Genomic DNA, 26,617 nt, shown 5'->3' with positions numbered 1-26,617 from the left:
AAAATTAGGATGTGAAGATAAGCATCCTGTAAGTCTATTGTGGACATAAAATGCCCTTGCTGAACAAAAGGCAGAATAGTCACCATCTTGAAAGTTGTGACTCTTACAAAATGATTTTAGAAATTTCAGATCCAGAACTGGTCTGAAAGAATTATTTCTTTGGGACAATAAATATATTTGAATAGAACCCCAAACCCTGTTCCTGGAGAGGAACTGGTACAATCACCCCTGAAAGCTCTAGGTTTGAAACACATTTCAGAAAAGCCTGAGCATTTACAGGATTTGTTGGAACATGAGAAAGAATCTTCCCATGGGAGGTCTTATTCTGAAACCTATTTGATACCCTTGAGACACAATATTCTGAACAGAACCTGTCCAAACGTCCTGAAATAATTTCAATCTGCCCCCCACCAGCTGAACTGGATTGAGGGCCGTACTCAATTCATGCAGCCTTGGGGGCTAGATTTGTTTTTGTTTTTTTTAAGGCTTGGTTTTATACCAATTTGAAGATGGTCTCCAATTGGAACCAGAGGCCTTAGGGAAAGGAGTGTTTTTTTTTGTTCTTTATTCTGATGAAAGGAACGAAAACGATTAGGAGCCTTAAATTTACCCTTAGGTTTTTTATCTTGAGGTAGAAAGACTCCCTTCACCCCAGTGATATTAGAAATAGAATCCAATTGAGAACCAAATAAATTCTTACCCTGGAAAAAACATAATTTATGCTTACCTGATAAATTTATTTCTCTTGTAGTGTATCCAGTCCACGGATCATCCATTACTTGTGGGATATTCTCCTTCCCAACAGGAAGTTGCAAGAGGATCACCCACAGCAGAGCTGCTATATAGCTCCTCCCCTAACTGTCATATCCAGTCATTCGACCGAAAACAAACAGAGAAAGGAGAAACCATAGGGTGCAGTGGTGACTGTAGTTTAATTAAAATTTAGACCTGCCTTAAAAGGACAGGGCGGGCCGTGGACTGGATACACTACAAGAGAAATCAATTTATCAGGTAAGCATAAATTATGTTTTCTCTTGTTAAGTGTATCCAGTCCACGGATCATCCATTACTTGTGGGATACCAATACCAAAGCTAAAGTACACGGATGATGGGAGGGACAAGGCAGGATTAAGCGGAAGGAACCACTGCCTGAAGAACCTTTCTCCCAAACACAGCCTCCGAAGAAGCAAAAGTATCAAATTTGTAAAATTTTGAAAAAGTGTGAAGCGAACACCAAGTCGCAGCCTTGCAAATCTGTTCAACAGAGGCCTCATTTTTGAAGGCCCATGTGGAAGCCACAGCTCTAGTAGAATGAGCTGTAATCCTTTCAGGGAGCTGCTGTCCAATCTCATAGGCTAGGCGTATTACGCTCCGAAGCCAAAAGGACAGAGAGGTTGCCGAAGCTTTTTGACCTCTCCTCTGTCCAGAGTAAACGACAAACAGGGAAGATGTTTGACGAAAATCCTTAGTAGCTTTTAAGTAAAACTACAAGGCATGGACTACGTCCAGATTATGTAAAAGACGTTCCTTCTTTGAAGAAGGATTAGGACACAATGATGGAACAACAATCTCTTGATTGATATTCTTGTTAGAAACCACCTTAGGTAAAAACCCAGGTTTGGTACGCAGAACTACCTTATCTGCATGAAAAATCAGATAAGGAGAATCACATTGTAAGGCAGATAGCTCAGAGACTCTCCGAGCCGAGGAAATAGCCATCAAAAACAGAACTTTCCAAGATAAAAGTTTAATATCAATGGAATGAAGGGGTTCAAACGGAACTCCTTGAAGAACTTTAAGAACCAAGTTTAAGCTCCACGGAGGAGCAACAGGTTTAAACACAGGCTTAATTCTAACCAAAGCCTGGCAAAATGCCTGAACGTCTGGAACCTCTGCCAGACGCTTGTGCAAAAGAATAGACAGAGCAGAAATCTGTCCCTTTAAGGAACTAGCTGATAATCCTTTGTCCAAGCCCTCTTGGAGAAAAGACAATATTCTAGGAATCCTAACCTTACTCCATGAGTAATTCTTGGATTCACACCAATAAGGATATTTACTCCATATCTTGTGGTAGATTTTCCTGGTAACAGGCTTTTGTGCCTGTATTAAGGTATCAATGACTGACTCGGAGAAGCCACGCTTTGACAGAATCAAGCGTTCAATCTCCATGCAGTCAGTCTCAGAGAAATTAGATTTGGATGATTGAAAGGACCTTGTATCAGAAGGTCCTGTCTTAGAGGCAGAGTCCATGGTGGAAAGGATGACATGTCCACTAGGTCTGCATACAAAGTCCTGCGTGGCCACGCAGGTGCTATCAGAATCACCGATGCTCTCTCCTGTTTGATTTTGGAAATCAGTCGAGGGAGCAGAGGAAATGGTGGAAACACATAAGCCAGGTTGAAGAACCAAGGCGCTGCTAGAGCATCTATCAGCATCGCTTCTGGGTCCCTGGACCTGGATCCGTAACAAGGGAGCTTGGCGTTCTAGCGAGACACCATGAGATCCAACTCTGGTTTGCCCCAACGATGAATCAATTGAGCAAACACCTCGGAATGGAGTTCCCACTCCCCCGGATGGAAAGTCTGACGACTTAGAAAATCCGCCTCCCAGTTCTCCACGCCTGGGATATGGATTGCTGACAGGTGGCAAGAGTGGGACTCTGCCCAGCGAATTATTTTTGAGACTTCTAACATCGCTAGGGAACTCCTGGTTCCCCCTTGATGATTGATGTAAGCCACAGTCGTGATATTGTCCGACTGAAATCTGATGAACCTCAGTGTTGCTAACTGAGGCCAAGCCAGAAGAGCATTGAATATCGCTCTTAACTCCAGAATATTTATTGGAAGGAGTTTCTCCTCCTGAGTCCACGATCCCTGTGCCTTCAGGGAGTTCCAGACTGCACCCCAACCTAGAAGGCTGGCATCTGTTGTTACAATTGTCCAATCTGGCCTGTGAAAGGTCATACCCTTGGACAGGTGGACCCGAGACAACCACCAGAGAAGAGAATCTCTGGTCTCTTGATCCAGATTTAGCAGAGGGGACAAATCTGTGTAATCCCCATTCCACTGACTCAGCATGCATAATTGCAGCGGTCTGAGATGTATGCGCGCAAATGGCACTATGTCCATTGCCGCTACCATTAAGCCGATTACCTCCATACACTGAGCCACCGAAGGGCGCGAAATGGAGTGAAGAACACGGCAAGCATTTAGAAGTTTTGATAACCTGGACTCTGTCAGGTAAATTTTCATTTCTACAGAATCTATAAGAGTCCCTAAGAAGGAGACTCTTGTGAGTGGGGATAGAGAACTCTTTTCCTCGTTCACTTTCCACCCGTGCGACCTCAGAAATGCCAGAACTATATCTGTATGAGACTTGGCAACTTGAAAGTTTGACGCCTGTATCAGGATGTCGTCTAGATACGAAGCTACCGCTATGCCTCGCGGTCTTAGAACCGCCAGAAGTGAGCCCAGAACCTTTGTAAAGATTCTCGGGCTGTAGCCAACCCAAAGGGAAGAACTACAAATTGGAAATGCCTGTCTAGAAAGGCAAACCTTAGGAACTGATGATGGTCTTTGTGAATCGGTATGTGAAGGTAGGCATCCTTTAGGTCCACTGTGGTCATGTACTGACCCTCTTGGATCATGGGTAGGATGTTCCGAATAGTTTCCATTTTGAAAGATGGAACTCTGAGGAATTTGTTTAAGATCTTTAGATCCAAAATTGGTCTGAAGGTTCCCTCTTTTTTGGGAACCACAAACAGATTTGAATAAAAACCCTGTCCTTATTCCGTCCGCGGAACTGGATGGATCACTCCCATAATTAGGAGGTCTTGCACACAGCGTAGGAATGCCTCTTTCTTTATCTGATTTGCAGATAGCCTTGAAAGATGAAATCTCCCTTGTGGAGGGGAAGCTTTGAAGTTCAGAAGATATCCCTGAGATATGATCTTGAACATCTCTTGCCCATGCCTGGGCGAAGAGAGAAAGTCTGCCCCCTACTAGATCCGTCGCCGGATAGGGGGCCGTTCCTTCATGCTGTCTTAGAGGCAGCAGCCTGCTTTCTGGCCTGCTTGCCTTTGTTCCAGGACTGGTTAGGTTTCCAAGCCTGCTTAGATTGAGCAAAAGTTCCCTCTTGCTTTGAAGCGGAGGAAGTTGATGCTGCACCTGCCTTGAAATTTCGAAAGGCACGAAAATTAGACTGTTTGGCCTTTGCTTTGGCCCTGTCCTGAGGAAAGGTATGACCCTTACTTCCAGTAATGTCAGCAATAATTTCCTTCAAACCAGGCCCGAATAAGGTCTGCCCCTTGAAAGGAATGATGAGTAATTTAGACTTCGAAGTCACGTCAGCTGACCAGGATTTAAGCCATAGCGCCCTACGTGCCTGGATGGCGAATCCGGAATTCTTAGCCGTTAGTTTAGTCAAATGAACAATGGCATCAGAAAGAAATGAGTTAGCTAGCTTAAGTGTTCTAAGCTTGTCAATAATTTCAGTCAATGGAGCTGTATGGATGGCCTCTTACAGGGCCTCAAACCAGAATGCCGCCGCGGCCATGACAGGCGCTATGCATGCAAGGGGCTGTAAAATAAAACCTTGTTGAATAAACATTTTCTTTAGGTAACCCTCCAATTTTTTATCCATTGGATCTGAAAAAGCACAACTGTCCTCAACCGGGATAGTGGTACGCTTTGCTAAAGTAGAGACTGCTCCCTCCACCTTAGGGACCGTCTGCCATAAGTCCCGTGTAGTGGCGTCTATTGGAAACATTTTTCTAAATATAGGAGGTGGGGAAAAAAGGCACACCCGGTCTATCCCACTCCTTGCTAATAATTTCTGTAAGCCTTTTAAGAGAGTAAATAGGCCAGATGAGAGGAAAAACAAAAGGAAAAAGAAACCAATATAGGACAATAAGATGAGAGATTATAGAAAGTTATGGTAGTGTGTGAGAAAGCCAGAGTCTACATTAAGTCCTTCATTTCTGGTATTGAAATGTGTGATCATTTTCATCTCAAACGTCTTTCGTTCATGAGAATCTTTGAAATTCCCTTTAAGAATTTTAATCCTGAGGTTAAGGATGGAGTCACCAGTCTGGGAGAAGTGATGACCAACAGGGGTACAATATTAATTTTCCAGAAATGAAGGACTTAATGTAGACTCTCGAAAGCTTGTCTTTTAAATATTATGTTAGTCCAATAAAAAAGGTATCACTGCATACTTTGTTTTTTGAGCATCTATCTACTGGACTAACACGGCTACTCCAAATTAATATATATATATATATATATATATATATATATATATATCAAAAGAACAAAGGTGGCACACGGTTTAAAAGGCTAAACCTTTATTTTGGAGCAACGTTTCGGGGCTCCTGCCCCCTTTCTCAAATGTTGCTCCAAAATAAAGGTTTAGCCTTTTAAACCGTGTGCCATCTTTGTTCTTTTTACCTATATTTCTACATTTGGGCCTTAAGGTGTTGCACCGCAATCAATTTATATTTAGAGTATTCCTTTTTTTTGGACTGTGCAGTTCGGATCCCACCTGTTTTATTTATATATATATATATATATATATATATATATATATATATATATATATATATATATATATATATATATATATATATATATATATATATATATATATTTGTGTGGGTCACTCGCTGAAATTTGACTTAAAAGTAAGTGTTTAGATGTAGGTAGCAATAAGCTCAAAATTGGCTCAGCACCGAGGTAAAAAAAAGGCTTAGCAGGGAAAGGCTAATAAACTCAAAGTGAAATTTACTGAATTGCAGTAGGAATTTCAGATTTATCAGAAGAAAAAAAAACTTCTCCATCAGACCCAGAGAGGTGAGTTTCAACACAAGCTACCCAGAAGCAGTGGAAGTAGTAAAGTGGACACCATAAATTTGGCCAATTCAGACTTTGAATAGCATTTATCTTGCCAGCAGAATCTATCACATAAGGCACATGTAAGAACAGTTTTAGACTCAGGGCTCTAGAAAACACACAAATATTTTAAAAGTCAATATAGTTTAGTACTTAAGTAGCTCTTTTTAAAGAAGTAATACAAACAGCAAACATAAAAATACCTTTTAGCATGTTGAACAATGTCCTCGGCAGTAGGCAATATAATGATTTATCTAAACCAGACATCCTCAAACTTGGCCCTCCAGAGGTTTTGGAACTACATTTCCCATGATGCCCAGCCAGCATATCAGCTGGCTGAGCATCAAGGGAAATGTAGTTCCAAAACTTCTGGAGGGTCAAGTTTGAGGACGCCTGATCTAAAACAGTAGAGTAACTAACATTAATCTGCATAGAACTGCTTGGAAAAAAACAGCATTGCACACAAAAACTAACTGCTCCACAGGGATGCTTGCCCAGGACTCCTGGTCTTCACCCTGCATACACCCCCACGAAGCAGGGAAATAAAGGTGTCACTGTCTCTACACGTATGGAACAGGAGAGAGAGAACCCCTAAGTCCTGTGAGGGGGGTTTCTCACCTGGTAAGTATTACCAAGGGAAGAGCCAAGATAAAAAATAAAATAAAAATGTATGCTTTCTTTCATGGTGGAGAGTGTCCACGAGCCATTACTCCTGAGATTCATCTCCTGGCCACTAGAAGGAGGCAAAGGAGGAATAGAAAGGAAGGAAATGACAAAGCAAGGAAAATGAGGTGCAAACTAGAACTGCCACCAATAAAAATAATTAAAGTGGGTGGATCTTGTAAATTATGACGACCATGAAATAATTTATTAGGTAAGCATACATTTTGTTTTCTTTCATAAGGTGTCCATGAGCCTTTTCTCTTGGGATCTAACACCATAAGCTGTGGAATCAATGAGTAAATGGGCAGGAAAAAAATTAAGGCAGGCATCTAATTGCCAGATACTGCGGGCTGAAGTACGTTCCTACCAAAAGCAGCATCAGAAGAGGCAAAAACATTGAAATGGTAGAAAAAAGTCAATGTATATAGGCAAAGATAAGACTGGAATACCAGAAAAGTGGGAGGGATTAAACGCTTTTGGAATGTTGGGAATCTTTGCCTCCTCCTAGTGGTCAGGAGTTAAATCCCAGGAATAATGGCTTGTTGACTCTCGCCACTTCAGAAGAAAGGGACATTAAACAAGACGAAAGAGAACACTTTACAAGCTTACAATAACATATTGATCACAGCATCAAATACTTCACACAGTCATTAAAAGGGATAGTAAACACAAAAACTGTTATTGTTTAAAAAGATAGATAATCCCATTTTTTTACCATTCCCCAGTTTTGCATAACCAACACTGCTATAGAAATATATTTTTTACCTCTGTAATTACCTTGTATCTAAGCTTCTGCTGACTGCCTCCTTATCTAAGATCTTTTGTCAGACTTGCATTTCAAGCAATTAATGCTGACTCCTAAATAACTTCACGTGCATGAGCACAGTGTTATCTATATGAAGCACATGAACTAATGCCCTCTAGCTGTGAAAAACTGTCAAAAGCATTGAAATTAGATCCTCCAAGGGCTTAGAAATCAGTATATGAGCCTACCTAGTATTAGCCTTTAACTAAGAATAGCAAGAACAAAATTTGATGATAAAAGCAAATTATAAAGTTGTTTACACGCCCTATCTGAATCATGAAAGTTTAATTTGGACTTTACGATCCCTTTAAACTGTCAGATACAAGGCCTGTATATCTGGAAGAAAGATTAGAACTTGAAGTAGAAGATCAGGACTTAGAGGCAGAGGACAAGTGATACCAGGCTGTAGTAAGTAATTGGTAAAGTTAAAGATAATTTTCCTATTATACTCATCACAATAAATATTGCTGCACTGTGTAGAGACCTAAATTATTACACAAACTGAACCAGCTTTACTAATTTGTCTTGCAATATGATTTTATTGAGGTAATTCTGAAATTCTGATTCCAAGACAACACAGGCCTGAATGGGAATTAGTCATTTTATTTTCTTAATTGAACTGAATAATGAGCCATACCTGTCAGAAACAAAAACAAACGTAACAAAATCTCATTGCTGACCAGTTCCTCTTATGGAGACATTGCAATAATATCATTATTATTAGGACTTTTGTGTATGTTTTTGGTACAATATAAATACAGACAAACTAAAAGGGTCATTCCCCAGACAAATTAAACAGGGGGCTTATAAACCTCAGGACTTGTCTTTGATTTTAGGTATACATTCATATACAAAGTGAAAAACTAGAAACTGCCAGTACAAATTCAAAATTAATTGTTATTTGCACACAGTATACATGTTTAATACCCAAAAGGTATAAGACATACCAACAGAAGCTCCTCAATTTTAAGGGAACTTGAAAGAGACCAGATTTTGCTTGCGGAGGCAGAACGTTTTATATTGCTTTGACATAAGCAGCAACTTCTCATAAATTGAACCAACATGAATGTTTTACTATCAATGTTCAGTTTGATTATGTAGATTTTGGTAATATAAAGAACTACAATTGGAATCAAATCCGCCCAGACATCTTGAAACATTATTGCTTGCGAAGGACTGGGCAGGCAAAAGCACTTGCTTCAGAGCAGCAAAATAATTCTCTGAGCCCAGAGCATACAGAGGAATGAGTCAAAATGTTTGTCTATGGGACTAACAATATGATCACTTTTACCTCCAAAGCTCTTGAAAATTACTGAACAAGGGAATTGCCCTCAAAGGGTAACCTATAAAGAATGATTTCGGAGTCAGTGTCAGCTACTTAATGTTTCAAACAAACAGATATTCTTAAAATATTAGGCATCATCCAACTTAAATTTGTAGTCTTAGCAGGATCAAGTCCCTATTTGTGCACTTGCGGAATTACAAACGTTTTGGCAGAACGTCTGAAATCTTCAGTTCTGCTCAGGTAGATATGTAAACATTTTACTAAATCCAAGGTACTCATTGCTGGTGTTCTCTGTTGAAAGCTGGAAGTGCAATATCATAATAGAATGAAAGACGGACAACTTTAGGTAAGAATTTAGGGAAAGTACTACACCTCAGAGACTCATCTGGCAGATGTAATAACCACAAGTGTTAAAAACAAGAATGAAGCCTTATCTATTTGTATAAAAGGGACATTCACATGGGCAAACAACACAAGCTGTAACTCTATGAGAATTCTTGTTTTCAGAAGCATATTAAGAATTACCTAAAATAATTGGATTGAAGGATTTTGAGCCTTTTTGGTGTTAGAAATTTCCAAAGCTTGATCTTGAAGATTTCTTTGCTTTGAGCATTTAGTCTGAATGATTGCCTCTGTAATATTCAACTGCCAGAAACGCAACACTCAGAAGACTCCTTGCTACAACCAGAAATCATTAACAGAGATTACAATGTTAAACTTTTTAGCAAAAAAACAAAAACAAAAAACACACACACCCTTCTAGTTCAAAATAAAACAAAAAAATTGCTATAATATTCAGAATTTCTTTCTGAATTCGGTTAAGTAATTTCAGAATAACTGCAACTGGAGGAAATACCTACACCCATTCTGCATTTTACATCTGCAAAAGAGAAACAACTGAAAAACTGAGTAACTTCCTTATTGATCGCTGATGCCATCTCTTCTAAATCTTTCATTTCCCAAAATTCTACCAGCAGCAAAAAAAATAAAAAAAAAATAAAAAATGTATGCTTACCTGATAAATTCACTTATTTTATGATGGTGAAAGTCCACAAGTCATCACATGTGGGATTAAAGTCCAGTCATACAGGTGGAGGCAAAACATCCCACTTAATAGAGCTTTAATCCCTCCCACTTTCCAACGATTGCCTTATGGTAAAGAGATAGGAGAGGAAAAAAAAAGTAGGAAAAGGAAAAGCAGGTGAAAGAAGAAGTGCAAACTAGCACTGCCATTAACTGTTATAGAAAAACAAGTGCATCTGTCGTGGACTTTCACCATCATGAAATAAACAAATTTACCAGGTAAGCATACATTTTGCTTTCTTTCATAAGATGGTGAGAGTCCATGAGCCATCACATCTTATACCGAAGCTGTGAAGTCAACAAGACCACCATTTCAGGAGTAATTTGCAGAAGGACTTCTTCACAGAATGGGTGATTGATTCATGGAATAAACTTCCATTAGAGGTGGTAATAATAAACACTATGGGGGGGGGGGGGACATCAAGAATGCCTCATATAAGCATAAGGCTATCCTACAAACTAGAGAAGTGTACACTTTTAGGAAATTTTGGGCAGACTTGTTGGGCCTATAGTTCATATCTGTTGTCAAAATCTATGTTTCTATGTTACCTTTCTATGAAATAGGGTGAGAAAAAGCAGTTAAGGCAGGTAGAGGTACAAAACAGGCACTGCGGCCTGCAGAACTTTCCTACCAAAAGCAGCCTCATTAGAGGCAAATGTGTCAAAAATTAGGTAAGGGTATGTAAAGATTACCAGGTAGTCTGCCTTGCAAATATTTTCAGTGGAAGCTTCATTTCTAAAAGCCCAAAATGATGACTTTTGCTCTGATAAAATGAGCAGCAATTTGATCAGAGGGAGACTTTCCTCTACTAGGTATCCTTTGAAAATCAAAGCTTTAAGCCAAACTGCAAAGGTAATTGCAGCAGCTTTCTGTCCCTTGTGGGGACCTGAGAAATGGATAAACAAGGAAGAATTTCTGAATTATTTAGTGGCATTAGGATAAAATGTAAAGGCTCTAATAACATCGAATTGGCTCTTTTGTGTTTTTGGCGCCTGATAGAGATGGGACTATAATTTCCTTATTGAAGTTTTCAGAAAAAAAACAACCTTTGGAAGCAAAGAGTAGTTTGTTCATACAACTGCTTTATCCTAATGAAAAATCAGGTAGGGAGAATCACAACCATGCATAGGATCAAACGGCTGGCCCTGAAGAACCCTCAAAACCAATTTAAGGTTCTACAAAGGGGAAGCAGGCCTGATAATTGGTATTATCCTGACCAAAGTATGAACAAATGCTTAAATGTCAGGAAGTCTCAAAACCTTCTTGTTGAAAGGGGAGATATTTGGCCTTTAAGGGAACTGGCTGATTAACCCTTATCTAGATCATCCTACAAAAATGGAAGAATTCTGAAAGAGTTCCAATGGAAATTGTTTGACACACACCAGGAAAAGAAAACTTTTCAGATTATAAATAAGTGATACATGAGTTTCGTAGCAGGTTTTCTGTCCTGAATCAAGGTGTCTGTCACTTGATTTGAAAAACCTCTCATACACAAAATCACACGGTCAAATGCCATGCCATCAAATTGAGAGATTTGAAGTTTTGATGGAAGAAGGGACCTTAATAGAGAAGGTCCATCCTGAGAGGAAGACGCCAAGGCTGGCTGGAGGACATTTGTATCAGATCTGTTTACCAAATCCTGAAAGGGCATCCCGGAGCAATTAGAATCTCTGAGGCCCTCTCTTGTTTTAGCCTGGCTAATATCCTAAATATTAACATAAAAGGTGGAACTATGTAAATCAGATTAAATGACCAGGGAATACCTAGTGCATCTATTAGAGTTGCTTGCAGATTTCAAGATCTCACAGAATACTGGGGTAGTTTAAGATTCTAACAAGAGGCCATGAGATCTAGGTCTGGCCTTCCCCAACAATTCCCAATCTGGTCAAACACCTCCTGGTTCAAGGACTATTTGACAGTGAAGGTACTAACGACTGAGGAAGTTTGCTTTCCAGTTGTCCAGCCCCCTCAGAATATGAATTTCTGAAATCATACAATGATGGTGTTGACCAAAGTCAGAATGCGGGCTACCTCTTGCATTGCTAAAGCACTTTGAGTACATCCTTGTTGAAAGATGTAAGCCACTGCTGTGACAATGACTGAAACCTCAGAAAACACTTCTGTCATAACCAAGGCCAACTCTTAAGAGCCCCGAAGAATAGACTAATGGAGTAATCTTGCCCTTTGAGGAGACCCAACTCCTGCACTCTCTGGGAACCCCCAACAGGCGAGAATTTGTGGTAATTAATACCAAAATTGGTCATAGAAATTGGTCTCCCTGAATCAATTATTGTTGAAAGAGATCTTCTGAGTCAGGTTGTTGTAATTTCCATTTAACTGTTGCAACATTTGAAGCAACAAAGGGCATCTGGCAAAATGTACGGCATCTGAAGCTGCTACCATGAGACTAGCTACTTCCATGAATTGAAGCACACTGTAGAAAGAAGCGTTCCTTGGAGAAGGGCACAGGCCTTCAATTTGAGTATGCAAGCATATGTAAGAGATCTCATTGTTACAGAGTCTATGATGAAGCCCGGAAAGGCAACTCTGGTTTGTGTAATAGAGAGCTCTTTTGGGAGGTTATTTTCAAGCCATGGAAACAAATAACTGTGCTCAAATGTTCCTGAGCCATCTGAAGGGAAGCAGCCTGTACTAGAATGTTGTCTAGGTAAGGAGCTATTTGCAATGTCCTGAGCTCTCACTATGAACAAAAGAGCTCAGAGAATGATTGTGAAGACTATTGGTGCTATAAAGCATCACAAATTGGTAATGTCTGTTTAGAAAAATAAATCAGATGATTTTTACATGATCCCTGTGAATAGGGATATGCAAATAGTCATGTCAAGTCTATGTTACACATAAATTGACTCTCCTGCACTAAAGGTAATATAGAGTCAGCTTTCAAGTCTATGATAGACATAAGTTGACTCTCCTGCACTAAAGGTAATATTAGTGCGAATAGTCTCCATTTTGAAAGTTAAAACAGTCAAATTTGTTCAGAATCTTGAAATCAAACATAGGCATGTAAGTTCTCTTTCTTTCTTTGGAACAATGAAACGGTTTTAATAGAACTTCTGATTCTCTTAAGGGGACCAGAATAATCACTCCCATGGCTTCTAGGTCTGTTACACATGCCAAGAAAGCCCTGGTATTTTAAAGATCTTTTGGAACCTGAGATAGGAGGAATATTCCAAAAAAAGTGTTTACAGCAGCACTATAATTATATGCAATTTATTGCAGACTGTGACAAAGTATACAACGTTTCGGATCTAACGATCGTTAATCATGTATGTGATCATTCAAAATGAGCAACCTTAAAGGGATACTGAACCCAATTTTTTTTCCTTAATGATTCAGATAGAGCATGCAATTTTAAGCAACTTTCTAATTTACTCCTATTATACATTTTTCTTCGTTCTCTTGCTATCTTTATTTGATAAAGGCAAGAATCTAAGCTAAGGAACTAGCCCATTTTTGGCTCAGATCCCTGGATAGCGCTTGCGGATTAGTGGGTACATTTAGCCACCAATTAGCAAGCGCAACGCAGGTGCTGAACCAAAAATGGGCCGGCTCCTTAGTTTAGATTCCTGCTTTTTCAAATAAAAGATAGCAAGAGAACAAAGAAAAATTAATAATAGTAGTAAATTAGAAAGTTGCTTAAAATGGCATGCTCTATCTGAATCCTAAAACAAAAAAAAAACTTGGGTTTAGTATCCCTTTAAATAGCCTATGCAGATCTCCTCCTACTGTGACATCATACAAATAATAGTTTACAATTAACTAGAATTTAACCCTTACAGGTGCCAATGGGTTGAAAGTAAAAATGGTATATTCTTGTGCACATAATGTATCAGAAATAAATGCAGAGATCATTATTGCATTTATTTCTGATACATTATGTGCACAAGAATGTACAATTTTCACTTTCAAACCATTAGCACCTGTAAGGGTTAAATTCTAGTTGATTGTAGACTTTTACTTGTATGATGTCACAGTAGGAGAAGATCTGCATAGGCTATTTAAGGTTGCTCATTTTAAATGATCACATACATGATTAAGGATCGTTCGATCCGAAACATATACTTTGTCACAGTCTGCAATAAATTGCATATAATCACAGTGCTGCTGTACACTCTTTTTTGGATGAATTTATTGGGGGCTTTTTTTGGTGTGAAGCCTCACAGCGTGCACATTTTGCTACCCTGGTGCTATAGGTTTTTGGATAGGAGGAATCTTCCTCAAGGAGGGCGAGACGAAAGCCTATGTATTGGAGGCCTAACCTTCATGAGAATTTGGAGGAAGGAGCAGGCTTTTTGGCCATTTTGGACTTCGACCAAGAGGAACCAGGCATCCATGTGGACTTGGAGGTGTCTGATTTCTGAGACACTGAAGATGAGATACAATACCAACAAAGGACAAGTCTGGTTTGTGCAATTCCTTGCTAATTCTTTGGGGCTTCCTTACAGAACTTAATCTATTTCCAGATTGCATGTCTGCAGGTCAAAGGTCCTCTAAGGATTTGAACAGAGTTCCAACTTATTTCTCCATCTTTTGCGTCCTTGTAAGGAACAATAGGAACAATAAGGGCTACAGCAGTAGCTTCTTTCTAAAACTAGTGATTATCAAAGCTTCTTGATAGCAGGTAAGTCACCCTCTAAATGCATCTCAGCTCTTTGCACTATATCAGTTTCTACAGCATGGGCTTCAAAATGAAGCATCAATGGGACAGCTTTGCAAAGCTGCATCCTGGTCTTCCTTACATGCGTTATCTAAATTTTTCAGTTTTCATGTCTTATGCTTTTTGAGAAACAATTTTTGGAAGGAAAGTCCTTCAAGCCACAGTCTCTGGCAAATAGGAACTGCCTGGTTCTTGTTCCACCCTTTCCTTGTCACAATCTCCACAACTTGGGCATTAAATCCAACACGTCAAAGCTTGTGGCATATCATCATCATATGAAAGAAAACAAAATGTATGCTTACCTGATAAATTATTTTCTTTCAAGGTGGTGAGAGTCCACGAGACCCCGCCTATTTTTTGCTGCAGTGTTTTTTTATTGGCACCTCTATATACTCTGCTTTGCCTTTCCTATCTCTCGGTTTCCTTTCCACTGCTCAGCTATACGTTAAACTGAGTAGTACAGGGAGGTGGGAGAGGCTAAAAGCTTTTCCTCCTCCTAATGGTGGGAATTCAATCCCACGTCCACACTCGTGTACTCTCACCATTCTGAAAGAAAAGAATTTATCAGGTAAGCATAATTTGTTTTTTATTTTAAGATGAATCTGTGATTTTGCCCATCAACAATGTCCATACATGACAACAGCGATAAAGGGGTTGTCATGTTTATACAGTTACAATACCTTAATATCATTGAGATTTCTCTACTTCTGAATTCTGTTGTACTGCCCCTTTAAGATATGTCATTTCCTCAGCGGTTATAAGAGCCAACGGCTTTCCTAACTAATTGTCTGATATTCGCCTGATGTGCAAGTCTTGCTGTTTAGCTACTGACCTCCCATGAGCACACCCTCCAGTATCGACCTACCGCTCGTCATCTCCTGCCTGCTGTTCACTCGGCTGTTCTCAGCATACCGGAACTTCTTGCGGTGACGTCACACGCCATCTCCACACCGCCTTACAGCTGATCTGTGTGCCGAGCCTGCCACGCTTCCAGCGCTTCTCTTCCCTGTGCATGCTAGCGAACAACTACTTCTACCAGGTACCGGTACCATGCCTTAGTGTGACTAAGTTATCTGAGAGTGATATATACGTTAGTCCAGGCAAATATACTCTCATACCTTATCTTATTATTATCTACTCTGTGTTAACACTCACTGGATGTTGTACCCGGTAGTACTGCTGCATTATATTAGTGAGATACTCACAGGTGGCAGCCATAGTACGACATTTTACAACACATCCATCTACTTATATAGTAATTCATGTGATTTTCTGTTTGACTGTCTGCAACAAACTAAGTCTTACCAGTATCTCAGTAGCTGTGGTTCACACATATACACTGTTACTCTTTTTTCAGAGCTTGCTAATCATCACAGGTGGTTTATAGCACAAAGTGAAAAGTACAGTGACTGGTTCCCTTTGTTACACCTTTAATGATTGTGAACATGTTACTACCCACCAACTTAGTTGTGTGAGTTGTCCAAAGTGTGCACTTACTATTAGTTTTAACAAAATTATTTTATTTATTTTTTGTTACACATAAGAGTCAACATGAATGCTACTTATCCATTTTGATGTGGCTCCACTTAGGAAATGGAAATATTAAGTACTGTGCTTGGTTGTTAAATATCCTAGAATCTGATCAATCTATACATAAAAATAACTTTTAATGATAGTCCTTGTAATATAAGGTATCTTACACAATTTTCACAGTCAAACCAACCATGAATAACAGTAAGGATACTAGGGTTTCATCTCTATCCTGTGATCATGTCAAAGAACACAGATTTGCTTAAAGTCTGTGGCATACTGGTACCATAACTTTTTTTGTAATAATGTGGAAGTCACTAGTCTAAACAAGACTTAAGTGGAAAGCAGGGAGAGGAAAAAATTAAGATTTCCATTAACACTTCTTTTAAAAGGGAAAGATCTACTGGCATAAAACTTCATGATGCCCAGGGCCAGTGCTAGAATTTTTGGCCACACAGACGAAGATACATTTTGCCTGCCTGCTTTACATTCCATTACTACTGACAGCACCATGGGAGCAGCTGTTACAGAAAGCAGGGAACCTCTGTGAGACATCATGGTTTTGCCTGTTGACCAAGTTGAGCAGCATCTCCTGTTACAATCACTGCCCTTCATGATAGTAGTGGAACGGAAGCTGAGCATCCCATAAATAAAGATCAACGGGGGAGAGAGAGAGGAGAGAGAGAGGAGAGAGAGAGGAGAGAAAGGAGAGAGAGAGAGGAGAGAGAGATAGAGAGAGGAGAGAGAGGGGAGAGAGAGGGGAGAGAGAGAGGAGAGAGAGAGGAGAGAGAGGGGAGAGAGAGAGAGAGAGAGAGAGAGAGGAGAGAGAGAGAGGAGAGAGAGAAGGGGTCAAGGTCAGGTAGTCTGCAGAGAAATTGTCAGCCAATTAGTCACAGGCAAACGAGCAAGCGTCTCAAGATACCAGGAAATCCTCTGCCCCTGCACGCTTTTTCATTCTGTTGCATGTGACCACACTACTGAAAACGGCCCTGCTTCTTTGAAAGCCTGCGCCAGGAGGAGCAATCACTGTGCTTGAAGGGAGGGGAGGGCAGCAGAGGGGAGGGGGTAAACGACAGGGTCGCTGTAGAGGCAAATGCTGCTGCATAATTACTGTGCTAGGATGCCATTAAGCAGCAAGTGCTTCAGCAGTGTAGGCACGAAACATGTCTGCTGCAGATTGCCCAGCTGTCTATGCTAACATGTCAGTCTAGGTTTTGGAGAAATTGTATCTGCTGATACACTGTGTTTTTACTTGGCTTTCCGAATTTTAAGAGATATAGATATATATATATATATATATATATATATATATATATATATATATATATATATATATATATATATATATATATATATATACACATATATATACACACACACACACAGCTGATGCTGATTGGCTGCTGCTCATTTCTTCCTTTTTTAAACCTGCAGCTGGGCAGTAACTGAAGGAGAACTTTTTACAAAACACTTACTCTGGTGAGCTGAGGAAATTGGGAGGTTAAATATCTTCCTTTTTTAAATAGAGATGCTCAGGTGATATTTTCCTGTCAGATTTTTACAGTTATGCTGCATCACTTTCAACTTCAAGTGATTTAGCACATATGAGTATTATGTTCCTTTAAATAAACAGAGAGGGCGTACAAGTGGTGTAAAACAGAGGATCTATGTTTTCTTGGGGTAGAAATTAATATCTGATTTATAGGATAGCATAAGACCTATAGGGAAAGCTTCCAATGCACAAGTTGGTTTAAGAGGAATACTTGAGCTTTAGTTAATCTTGAAATGATGCATATTGTGCATGCTACTTCATACACAGTATTCCAATTTGAAAATAAAATCCAATTAAAAAGATAGTGCTTAGGGTGCAACAGACATACCATATATCAGGTTAGTCATAAGAAAAAAACTACAGTGTTTTACAAATCCTGCCTATATGTTAACTGCATGGACATAGATAGTCTAGTCAAAATTAAACTTTTATGATTCAGATAGAGCATGCAATTATAAGCAACTTTTTATTTACTTCCATTATCAAATTTTCTTTGTTCTCTTGGTATCTTTATTTGAATAAAGCTTTGGAGCCAGCAAATTTTTGGTTCAGCACCTGAATAGCGCTTGCTGATTAGTAGCTACATTTATACACCAATCAAAAAGCCCTACCCAGGTGCTAAACCAAAAATGGGTCGGCTCCTTAAGCTTACATCCTTGCTTTTTCCGATAAAGATACCAAGAGAACGAATAAAAATGAATAAAAGAAGTAAATTAGAAAGTTGCTTAAAATTGCCTGCTCTATCTGAATCATGAAAGTTTAATTTTGACTAAATTAGCCCTTTAATGGTACTTTAATGTACATTATCTTTCACACACTTAACAGAAAAGCAAACATTTTCTCCTTTTATTTTTCTTTGTGTAAATGGTAAGCAAAGAGCTCATAAGAACGGATTACAAATATATGCATTTTTATTGTATAAGAAATCCCAAATCTACCGTTCTCCAATCTTATAATACTCCACACTCTAAGTGATTTAGAGGTTACACTAGATTTTTCTTTGCATAAATGTTTTGTAGATTATCCACTTATATAGCCTATCTGAAAGTGTTTTTGTAACAATGTATAGTTTTGCTTATTTTTAAATAACATTGTGCTGACTCCTAACCAAGCCCCAAAGTTTTAGATGTATACTGATGTCTACAGATTCAAGATTGCTCCTGTTTGTCTAATGAGTGTGTGTGTCTTCTCATTCTGATTTCCCAGCCCCTTTCACTGGGTGTCCTAGCCTAACATCAACAGTGCTAAACTGGGAGCTTCTAAGGAAGTTTTTAAACGGGTTTATACTGAATTTTTATATCAGTATCTGTGCATACTCTTCTTTATAATAGTTTCTATTGCATGCAGTTATATGAAAATTGGTGTATACTGTCCCTTTAAGTTTACAGTTTTTGTCAGGTATTACACAACTAAAAGGCTTGGGTTTGGAGGAGGAGAAACTTAAGGTCTAGCCATACAGCACAAGCTCACCTTGCACATCTTCTTCTCCCCCATCACCATCCTCTTCCTCATTGTAAGCCAGATCTGCCTGCTTGTCTGCCTCGTATTCACCCACGTTCCCATCATCCCCGTTATAATCTGCCACTTTAGAACCATGTTGTGGATCTACAGGAGACTCATTCTCATCAAAGAACCGACCTGGAAAGTCGGGCAGAGGGGGGGGGGGAATAAAAAAGGAAATGGGGTAGTAAGGGGATGAGAATAGAGGAAGAAAAAAGAAAAATCAGAAACAGAGTAAATAAAGGGACAGTTCAAGTGACAGAATTAGCTGCAACAACAAAAAACAGCTGGAAGGTCTTAACTATTAAAGAAGAAAAACAGATTGAAAAGCATGTACAGTTCCATCACAAAGGCATCTACCTTGTGTAAATCTGCCGATGACATGGTGGATATATCTTTGCCACGTTTTGGTTGTACACACATATGCTGATCGTACCACGGTCCTGCAACTTTTAGATTTCAACATAGAGAAAAAGCATAGAGCCACACCACAGACTGTACAGCTACTTCCATTGAAAGGAATGGCTCAGAATATGGATTTGGTACTGTTGCTCTTCTAAACCATTAAGCGAATAGTACTACCTTTGCTGTCTGCATTTAAGATTCACTGCTCAACGTTTGGCCAAGTATTATCTTATTACTGATGTATTTCTTCAGTAATAAAAATAAATCGTCACTGCTGTTATAATAGTTGTATACTGTAGTGCTGCTATTATAAGTCATAATTGATTATTTACAGTAACAATCCTAAACATATGTTCATAATGATCCCTACTAATATACTATTTATCTGTGTTTGACATATTTAAATGTAGATCTGTTAATATCATAAGCTTTTAATCAAGTATTCCAATAAACAGAATATAGTCCTGCCATCACAGTGCCGCCAGTTTGGAATTTCTATACACTTGCACATGATTATATGGCGTTTGCTTTTACAGGTGTTTCAAGAAACCAATGTAATTTTTCATATGGTAAAGTAGTAAGGTGGCAGAAGATGCAGACTTAACTATTCCTGCTCCAACTCAATGCTCACTGATAGGACCACATCAGAGTCATCATACGCTCTTAAGGATAAAAAACAGAGTCTGAAACAGTCAAGTCTCCTACCTCTTTAGTATATGAAGAAATACTGGCATGAGAGCGACCTATCTTTACATAAAGGCTCGTTTTTTGGGACCTATGATCAGTTACAACAGTTAGAGGTAGTCTATAGTCAAAACCCCAAGACCCAGAAATCAGGGTTGGGATAGAGACTTGATTGCACCAGTCTTTTGGGGTTCCTAAATTAAAAAAAAAACAAAAAAAACACAACATGCTTATTCCCACTGATGATTAGAGCCATACAATGGATCTGACTTATCTACTATTAGTAATTGATGTTGCAACGTTAAACTTTAAGCTTTTTTAATGATCCTTCTTGTTCCAGAGCTAACCTTCCAGTAAGTGTGTAGCACTCTGTTGTATAATCTAGATTTATCTTTTCACTATATTGCTATATTAGGTTTTTTGATATTCGCATTATAGTACTACTGTGACAGGATTGTCATGCCATTTTACACCTGCTCATATCTTATGGGAAGACCATGCAAGACATGTTGATTAACACTGGGACTCACTGTTTTTGCTACATGTAAACCTTTATTCCAGGTCTTATGGTGCTAGTTGGTGAATGTTTGTCATGGTATACATGTTGGCAATATCTTCCCCAATATATTTCAGTCTGTGTAGGAAGGAAGCAGAAATAGTTTTGTTTTTTTGCCATACCTCCTTTACTAATAGTAGAATAGTTCCCATATGCCTTACATGATGATGCCATTAAAGGGACAGTCAACTCAAAAAAATGTTATTGTTTAAAAATATAGATAATACCTTTATTATCCATATAATATAGGGCATTGCCTAATTACTGTCCCAGTTTGAATTACATTTGTACAATGTTTAGCAGTGTTCTCAGAGTTTTACACTTTCGCTTATAGAGCATAGGTTCCTTCCAAATGCTAAGCTTTTTAGGTTCATGCATTGGAGTAATATTTCTGTATCTCATTCCTGGTCGATACTAGGGCACCACTTTATGAACAGAAATACTGTTTTCCTGCCAGCGGCCAAGGCAGCAAGATGGGAGTATATTATATTAAACAGTCCTATTAGGTTCATATCTACACAACAAAAGGGTGAGCGCTAATAAATAGCTAGTAATAACCTTAATGATATATGAGCATATAAATACAATTAGAATTGCCAGCAATTTGGCATGTTAAAGGAAAGTTCAATTTCAGATTAAGAAATGTATCTTTCTTCCCAACGATGGCAGCCTCCTCTCCTCACCAACAATGGTCCAGAGATACTATATAAAAGACAAAACAAAGGGGCGCCTCATGTGTAGTATCGTCAAAAAACACAAAGCCACAGAAAAAAGCCAAATGGGTACTCACAAGGCTCTGGAGCACACCTATGTGCGTGTAGGGACAGGCTGCAGATTTTATCAGGTGTGACAGCTCACCCATAGAGGATATCTGTCATTAACTGTAGTAGAAAGATAAAACACAGGAAAAGCACCAAATTGTGCAGATCACAAGGATATGGTGTTTGACTTAGCACAAAAGAAGATTGGGTACTCACATGTTAGATGAGCACACTTATGTGCTAGTAGGAGCAAGCTGGCATATTATGGTAAGGTGTGTCAGCTCACCACCAAGGGACTTTTCCTTAGGATGCAATATCTAAAAGTGGCAGACGCCTGAGGAAACTGTGTATGAGCCGAGAAACGCGTTGCATTTACAGGGGGCTTGACTGTATGCCCCCAGTTCACTCCTTTGTACATGTATTTTAATTTGGTTTTAAAAAATAGTATTTTTTAATTTTTAAAAATACTCTTGTGAGTGGTTTTACCTGCCTGCACATGCTTGAAGTGGAACCTAACACACAGAAGTCTGCCACTTTTGGATATTGAATCCTAAGGAAACGTCCCTTGGTGGTGAGCTGACACACCTTACCATAATATGCCAGCTTGCTCCTACTAGCACATAAGTGTGCTCATCTAACACGTGAGTACCCAATCTTCCTTTGTGCTAAGTCAAACACCATATCCTTGTGATCTGCACAATTTGGTGCTTTTCCTGTGTTTTATCTTTCTACTACAGTTAATGACAGATGGGTGAGCTGTCACACCTGATAAAATCTGCAGCCTGTCCCTACAAGCACATAGGTGTGCTCCAGAGCCTTGTGAGTACCCATTTGGCTTTTTTTCTGCAGCTTTGTGCTTATTTGATGATACTACACATGAGGCGCCCCTTTGTTTTGTCTTTTATATACTATTAGGTTCATAAGTGTTGACCATATAAACACACATAACCTTTAGAGATCTTATCTATATTTTTAAACTATATATAGATTTTCTAACTCAGTGCTTATACAGGTTTACTTGCAACTTATCTTATTAGCTTTGGGGAAATTGACACTTTGGCTTATATCAGTGTACACTGCTGTGATCCAAGTATTAGGTCATATTTTCGTGTTCAATTATATTACTAGGTCCTTTTAGTCTGAACTCATAAGTGCTCATGATCTCCTAGGTAATTCCAGACATTATCTGTTTTGCTGTATCCTTTACCAGTATTAAAGGTCTATGCATATTTTAGCTGACCCATGATAAATCATACAGAGATACTTTTCCAATGGTCTAAAAGTAACCCTAAATGTTTTATTACTCAGAGTCAATAAATTAAGAGCTCATAAGTGACTGAGTCTGGTAAAAGGGGTTAATTACCTATTTGTAAGTAAGCTATGTCAGGGAATCTATTTGTTTGAATTATTCTACGCTATACTGTATTGTACTAGTTTTAGTGGATGCATATTTGTCTTCTAATAGACTAGCTTTATATCTATATCTATCTATTTGGTTTGGAGTGTTTATAAGTAGTTTTCTTTAATATCAAGAGATTCTAGCATAAGATGTTATATGTTGGTTCAAGAGAGATTAGCTACTTCTTTTTCATAAGATATTATATATTGGTTAGAAATATGAGTTCTCTAAAATATCATAAAAATGAGGATTGTAATAGGAGGCCCAAAAGTAGTCTCTTCATGCTATGGTTCCCTCTATTATTTTCATTTTTTTACATATTTGAGGTCCAAGAGTGGCCTTGTGAGTTTTATTTAGAAGGTTTACATGTGGATTAGCATTCTATGTAAGGTTATCTGCTATTGTTACCACACATGCTTTCATCTTACGGCACACACGGTGTTGTAACCTTAATTATTTTTACTTTGGGTAATGTGGAACATACTATGATTTTGTGCTGTACGGTCTCTTTCATTTTATTTTTTTGTATTTATTGTATGTATGCCTGATTAAACCGCAATTAAAAAAAACTAAGGTGGAATACAAAAAGCTCTCATGTTTTTTGGGGCCAACACCAAAGAAAGAAAAACATAAATTATGCTTACCTGATAATTTTATTTTCATTGTGGGGAGGAGAGTCCACGGCTTCATTCATTACTTTTGGGAAATAAGAACCTGGCCACCAGGAGGAGGCAAAGACACCCCAGCCAAAGGCTTAAATACCTCCCCCGCACTCCCCTCATCCCCCAGTCATTCTGCCGAGGGAACAAGGAACAGTAGGAGAAATATCAGGATATAAATGGTGCCAGAAGAGAAATTAAATTTAGGTCCACCCAGCGGAGTTACGGGCGGGAGCCGTGGACTCTCCTCCCCAAGATGGAAATAAAATGATCAGGTAAGCATAATTTATGTTTTCCATCTAAAGGGGAGGACAGTCCACAGCTTCATTCATTACTTTTGGGAAACATATACCCAAGCTTTAGAGGACACTGAATGAAACCAGGAGGGTAAAAAGGCAAACCCTAATCTGAGGGCACCACAGCCTGTAAAACCTCTCCCAAAAACAGTTTCCGCAAAAGCAAAAACGTCAAATTTGTAAAACTTTGTAAAAGTGTGTGAGGAGGACCAGGTAGCCGCCTTACAAATCTGTTCCATAAAGGCCTCATTCTTGAAGGCCCAAGACAAAGCCACAGCTCCTCAACTAAAAGGACAAAGTAGAAGAAGAGGCCCTCTGCCCCTTACGCTTCCCGGAATACACCACAAAAAGAGATGATATAGACTGTCTGAAATCCTTCGTAGCCTGTAGATAGAACTTTAAGGCCCAAACCACATTGAGATTATGAAGTAACCTCTCCTTAGCAGAAAAAGGGTTAGGACACAAAGGAATAGTTATTTCCTGATTGATGTTACGATTAGACACCACCTTGGGAAGAAACCCCAAACCGGTACGAAGAACAGCCTTATCCGCATGAAAGACCAGATAAGGAGGCTCGAATTGCAAGGCAGCCAGCTCAGATACTCTGCGTGCCGATGCAATGGCCAACAGAAAGAGAACCTTCCAGGACAGAATCTTAATGTCAATAGAATGTATAGGCTCAAATGGAACCCTCTGTAATACCTTTAGGACCAGGTTTAAGCTCCATGGGGGAGCAGACTACCCAAAGACAGGTCTGATTCTAGACAGAGCCTGAACAAAAGATTGAATGTCAGGAAGCTCAGCGAGTTTCCTGTGCAACAAGACTGATAAAGCCAAAATCTGTCCCTTTAAGGAACAGGCGGCAATACCCTTCTCCAAACCTTCTTGGAGAAAAAGACAGAATCCTGGATACCTTCACCTTGTGCCAAGGATATCCGTGTTTCTCACACAAGGACAAGTAAGTCCTCCCCACATTACGGTAGATGCAACAAGTGGCTTTCTTCCCTGAACTTGAGTGTCAATCACACTTTCAGGAAAACCTCTCTTGGCTAAGACTAAGCGTTCAATCTCTACGCAGTCAGCCTTAGAGAAACGAGATTTTTATGTTGAAAGGGACCCTGTTCCAGCAGATCCCTCCGACAGGGTAACCTCCATGGTGGAGAGGATGACATCCCCACCATATCTGCAAACCAAGTCCTCCGCGGCCACGAAGGAGCAATCAGGATGGCCGAAGCTCGTTCCTGCTTGATGCGTGCCACTACACAAGGTAGAAGTAGTAACTGTGGAAAAATGTAAGCTAGGCTGAATCCCCAAGGCACCACTAGGGCATCTATCAGCTCTGCCTAGGGATCCCTCGACCTCAACCCATATCGGGGTAGCTTGCAATTGAGTCTGGACGCCATGAGATCCATCTCCGGCGTTCCCCATCTGAGACAAATCTCCGCAAACATTTAAGGGTGAAGAGACCATTCCCCCGGATGGAAGGATTGCCTGCTGAGAAAGTCCGCTTCCCAGTTGTCCACACCCGGAATGTGGATCGCTGAGAGCGAGCAGCTGTGGGACTCCGCCCACTCCAAAATCCGAGATACCTCCCTCATTGCTAGGGAGCTCCTAGTTCCCCAATGGTGGTTGATGTAAGCCACCGAGGTAATGTTGTCGGTCTGGAATCCGATGAAGCTGAATGACCCCAGAGGAGGCCACACCCTCAGAGCATTGTAGATTGCTCGAAGTTCCAGAATATTGATCGGAAGGAGAGACTCCTCCTGGGTCCAGTTTCCTTGTGCCAATCTGGCACCCCAAACAGCTCCCCATCCTGCCAGACTCGCGTCCGTGATCACAATCTCCAAGGACAGTCTCAGGAAAGAGGTCCCCAGGGACAGATGCTCCAGACGGATCCACCAAGATAGGGAGTCCCTGGTCCGAGCATCCATGGATATCCGCTGTGATAGATCTGAATGATCGCCGTTCCACTGTCTCAACATGCACAATTGAAGAGGTCTGAGATGGAACCTGGCGAAAGGGATAACGTCTATGCTGGAACCATGAGCCCGATCATCTCCAAACACTGAGCCATCAAAGTGCTTGAGTAAGACTGAAGGGCAAGACAGGTGGACGCAATCTTCCTGCGTCGATCTGTGAGAAATATTTTCATGGACAGAGTCTATTATCGTGCCCAGGAACTCCACCCTGTTGCTGGGAACCAGGGAACTCTTTCCTGAGTTGATCTTCCAACAGTGAGATTGGAGCAATAAAAGAAGAGCCCTCAAATGAGCCTCTGCGAGGCTGAACAACGGTCGCCTGGACTAGGATGTCATCCAAATAGGGAGCCACAGCAATGCTCCTGGATCTTCCCACTGCAAGAAGCGCCCCCAGAACCTTCGTGAAGACTCTCGGGGCCGTCGCCAGGCCGAAGGGAAGGGCCACAAACTGGAAGTATTGGTCCAGAAACGCAAATCTTAGGAACTTGAAGTGGTCCCTGTGAATTGGAACATGAAGGTAAGTATCCTTCAAGTCTATTGTCGTCCTGAACTGCCCCTCTTGAACTAGGGGCAGAATAGATCTGATTGTTTCCATTTTGAACGATGGAACACTCAGAAACTTGTTTAAACATTTTAGGTCAAGAATCGGGCGGAACGTGCCCTCCTTCTTTGGAACCACAAAAAGATTTGAATAGTACCCTCGACCCCTTTCTTCTTGGGGTACTGGTACGATAACACCTATCCCTCACACATTCTAGAAAGGCCACTCTTTTTTTGACAGACGCAATCTGCCCCTAGGCGGATGGTACCTGAATCCAATCCTGTAACCCTGTGCAACAAACTCCAGAACCCAAGGGTCCTGAACGTCCTGCAACCAGCCTTTGGAGAAGAGA

At 39.9% G+C, this 26,617-nt stretch overlaps 1 protein-coding gene across 2 annotated transcripts in view; it reads right to left on the bottom strand.

The window, feature by feature from the left end:
* GOLM2 (golgi membrane protein 2) overlaps positions 1-26,617 on the bottom strand; it is a 214,438-nt gene that overhangs the window by 61,548 nt on the left and 126,273 nt on the right. Inside the window, exon 9 of one of the 2 annotated variants that reach the window (XM_053718467.1) lies at positions 18,956-19,123. The exons of the other annotated variant lie outside the window; for it this stretch is intronic. Coding sequence (XP_053574442.1) covers positions 18,956-19,123 — 168 coding nt within the window. The remainder of the gene's footprint in view (positions 1-18,955; positions 19,124-26,617) is intronic. 2 annotated transcript variants of the gene reach the window in all.

Source organism: Bombina bombina, chromosome 6 (assembly GCF_027579735.1).
Source record: "Bombina bombina isolate aBomBom1 chromosome 6, aBomBom1.pri, whole genome shotgun sequence".
In the NCBI taxonomy this organism is placed as follows: Eukaryota; Metazoa; Chordata; class Amphibia; order Anura; family Bombinatoridae; genus Bombina; species Bombina bombina.
The sequence above is the reverse complement of the archived record's forward strand: the minus strand, read 5'-3'. Positions and strand labels throughout refer to the sequence as shown.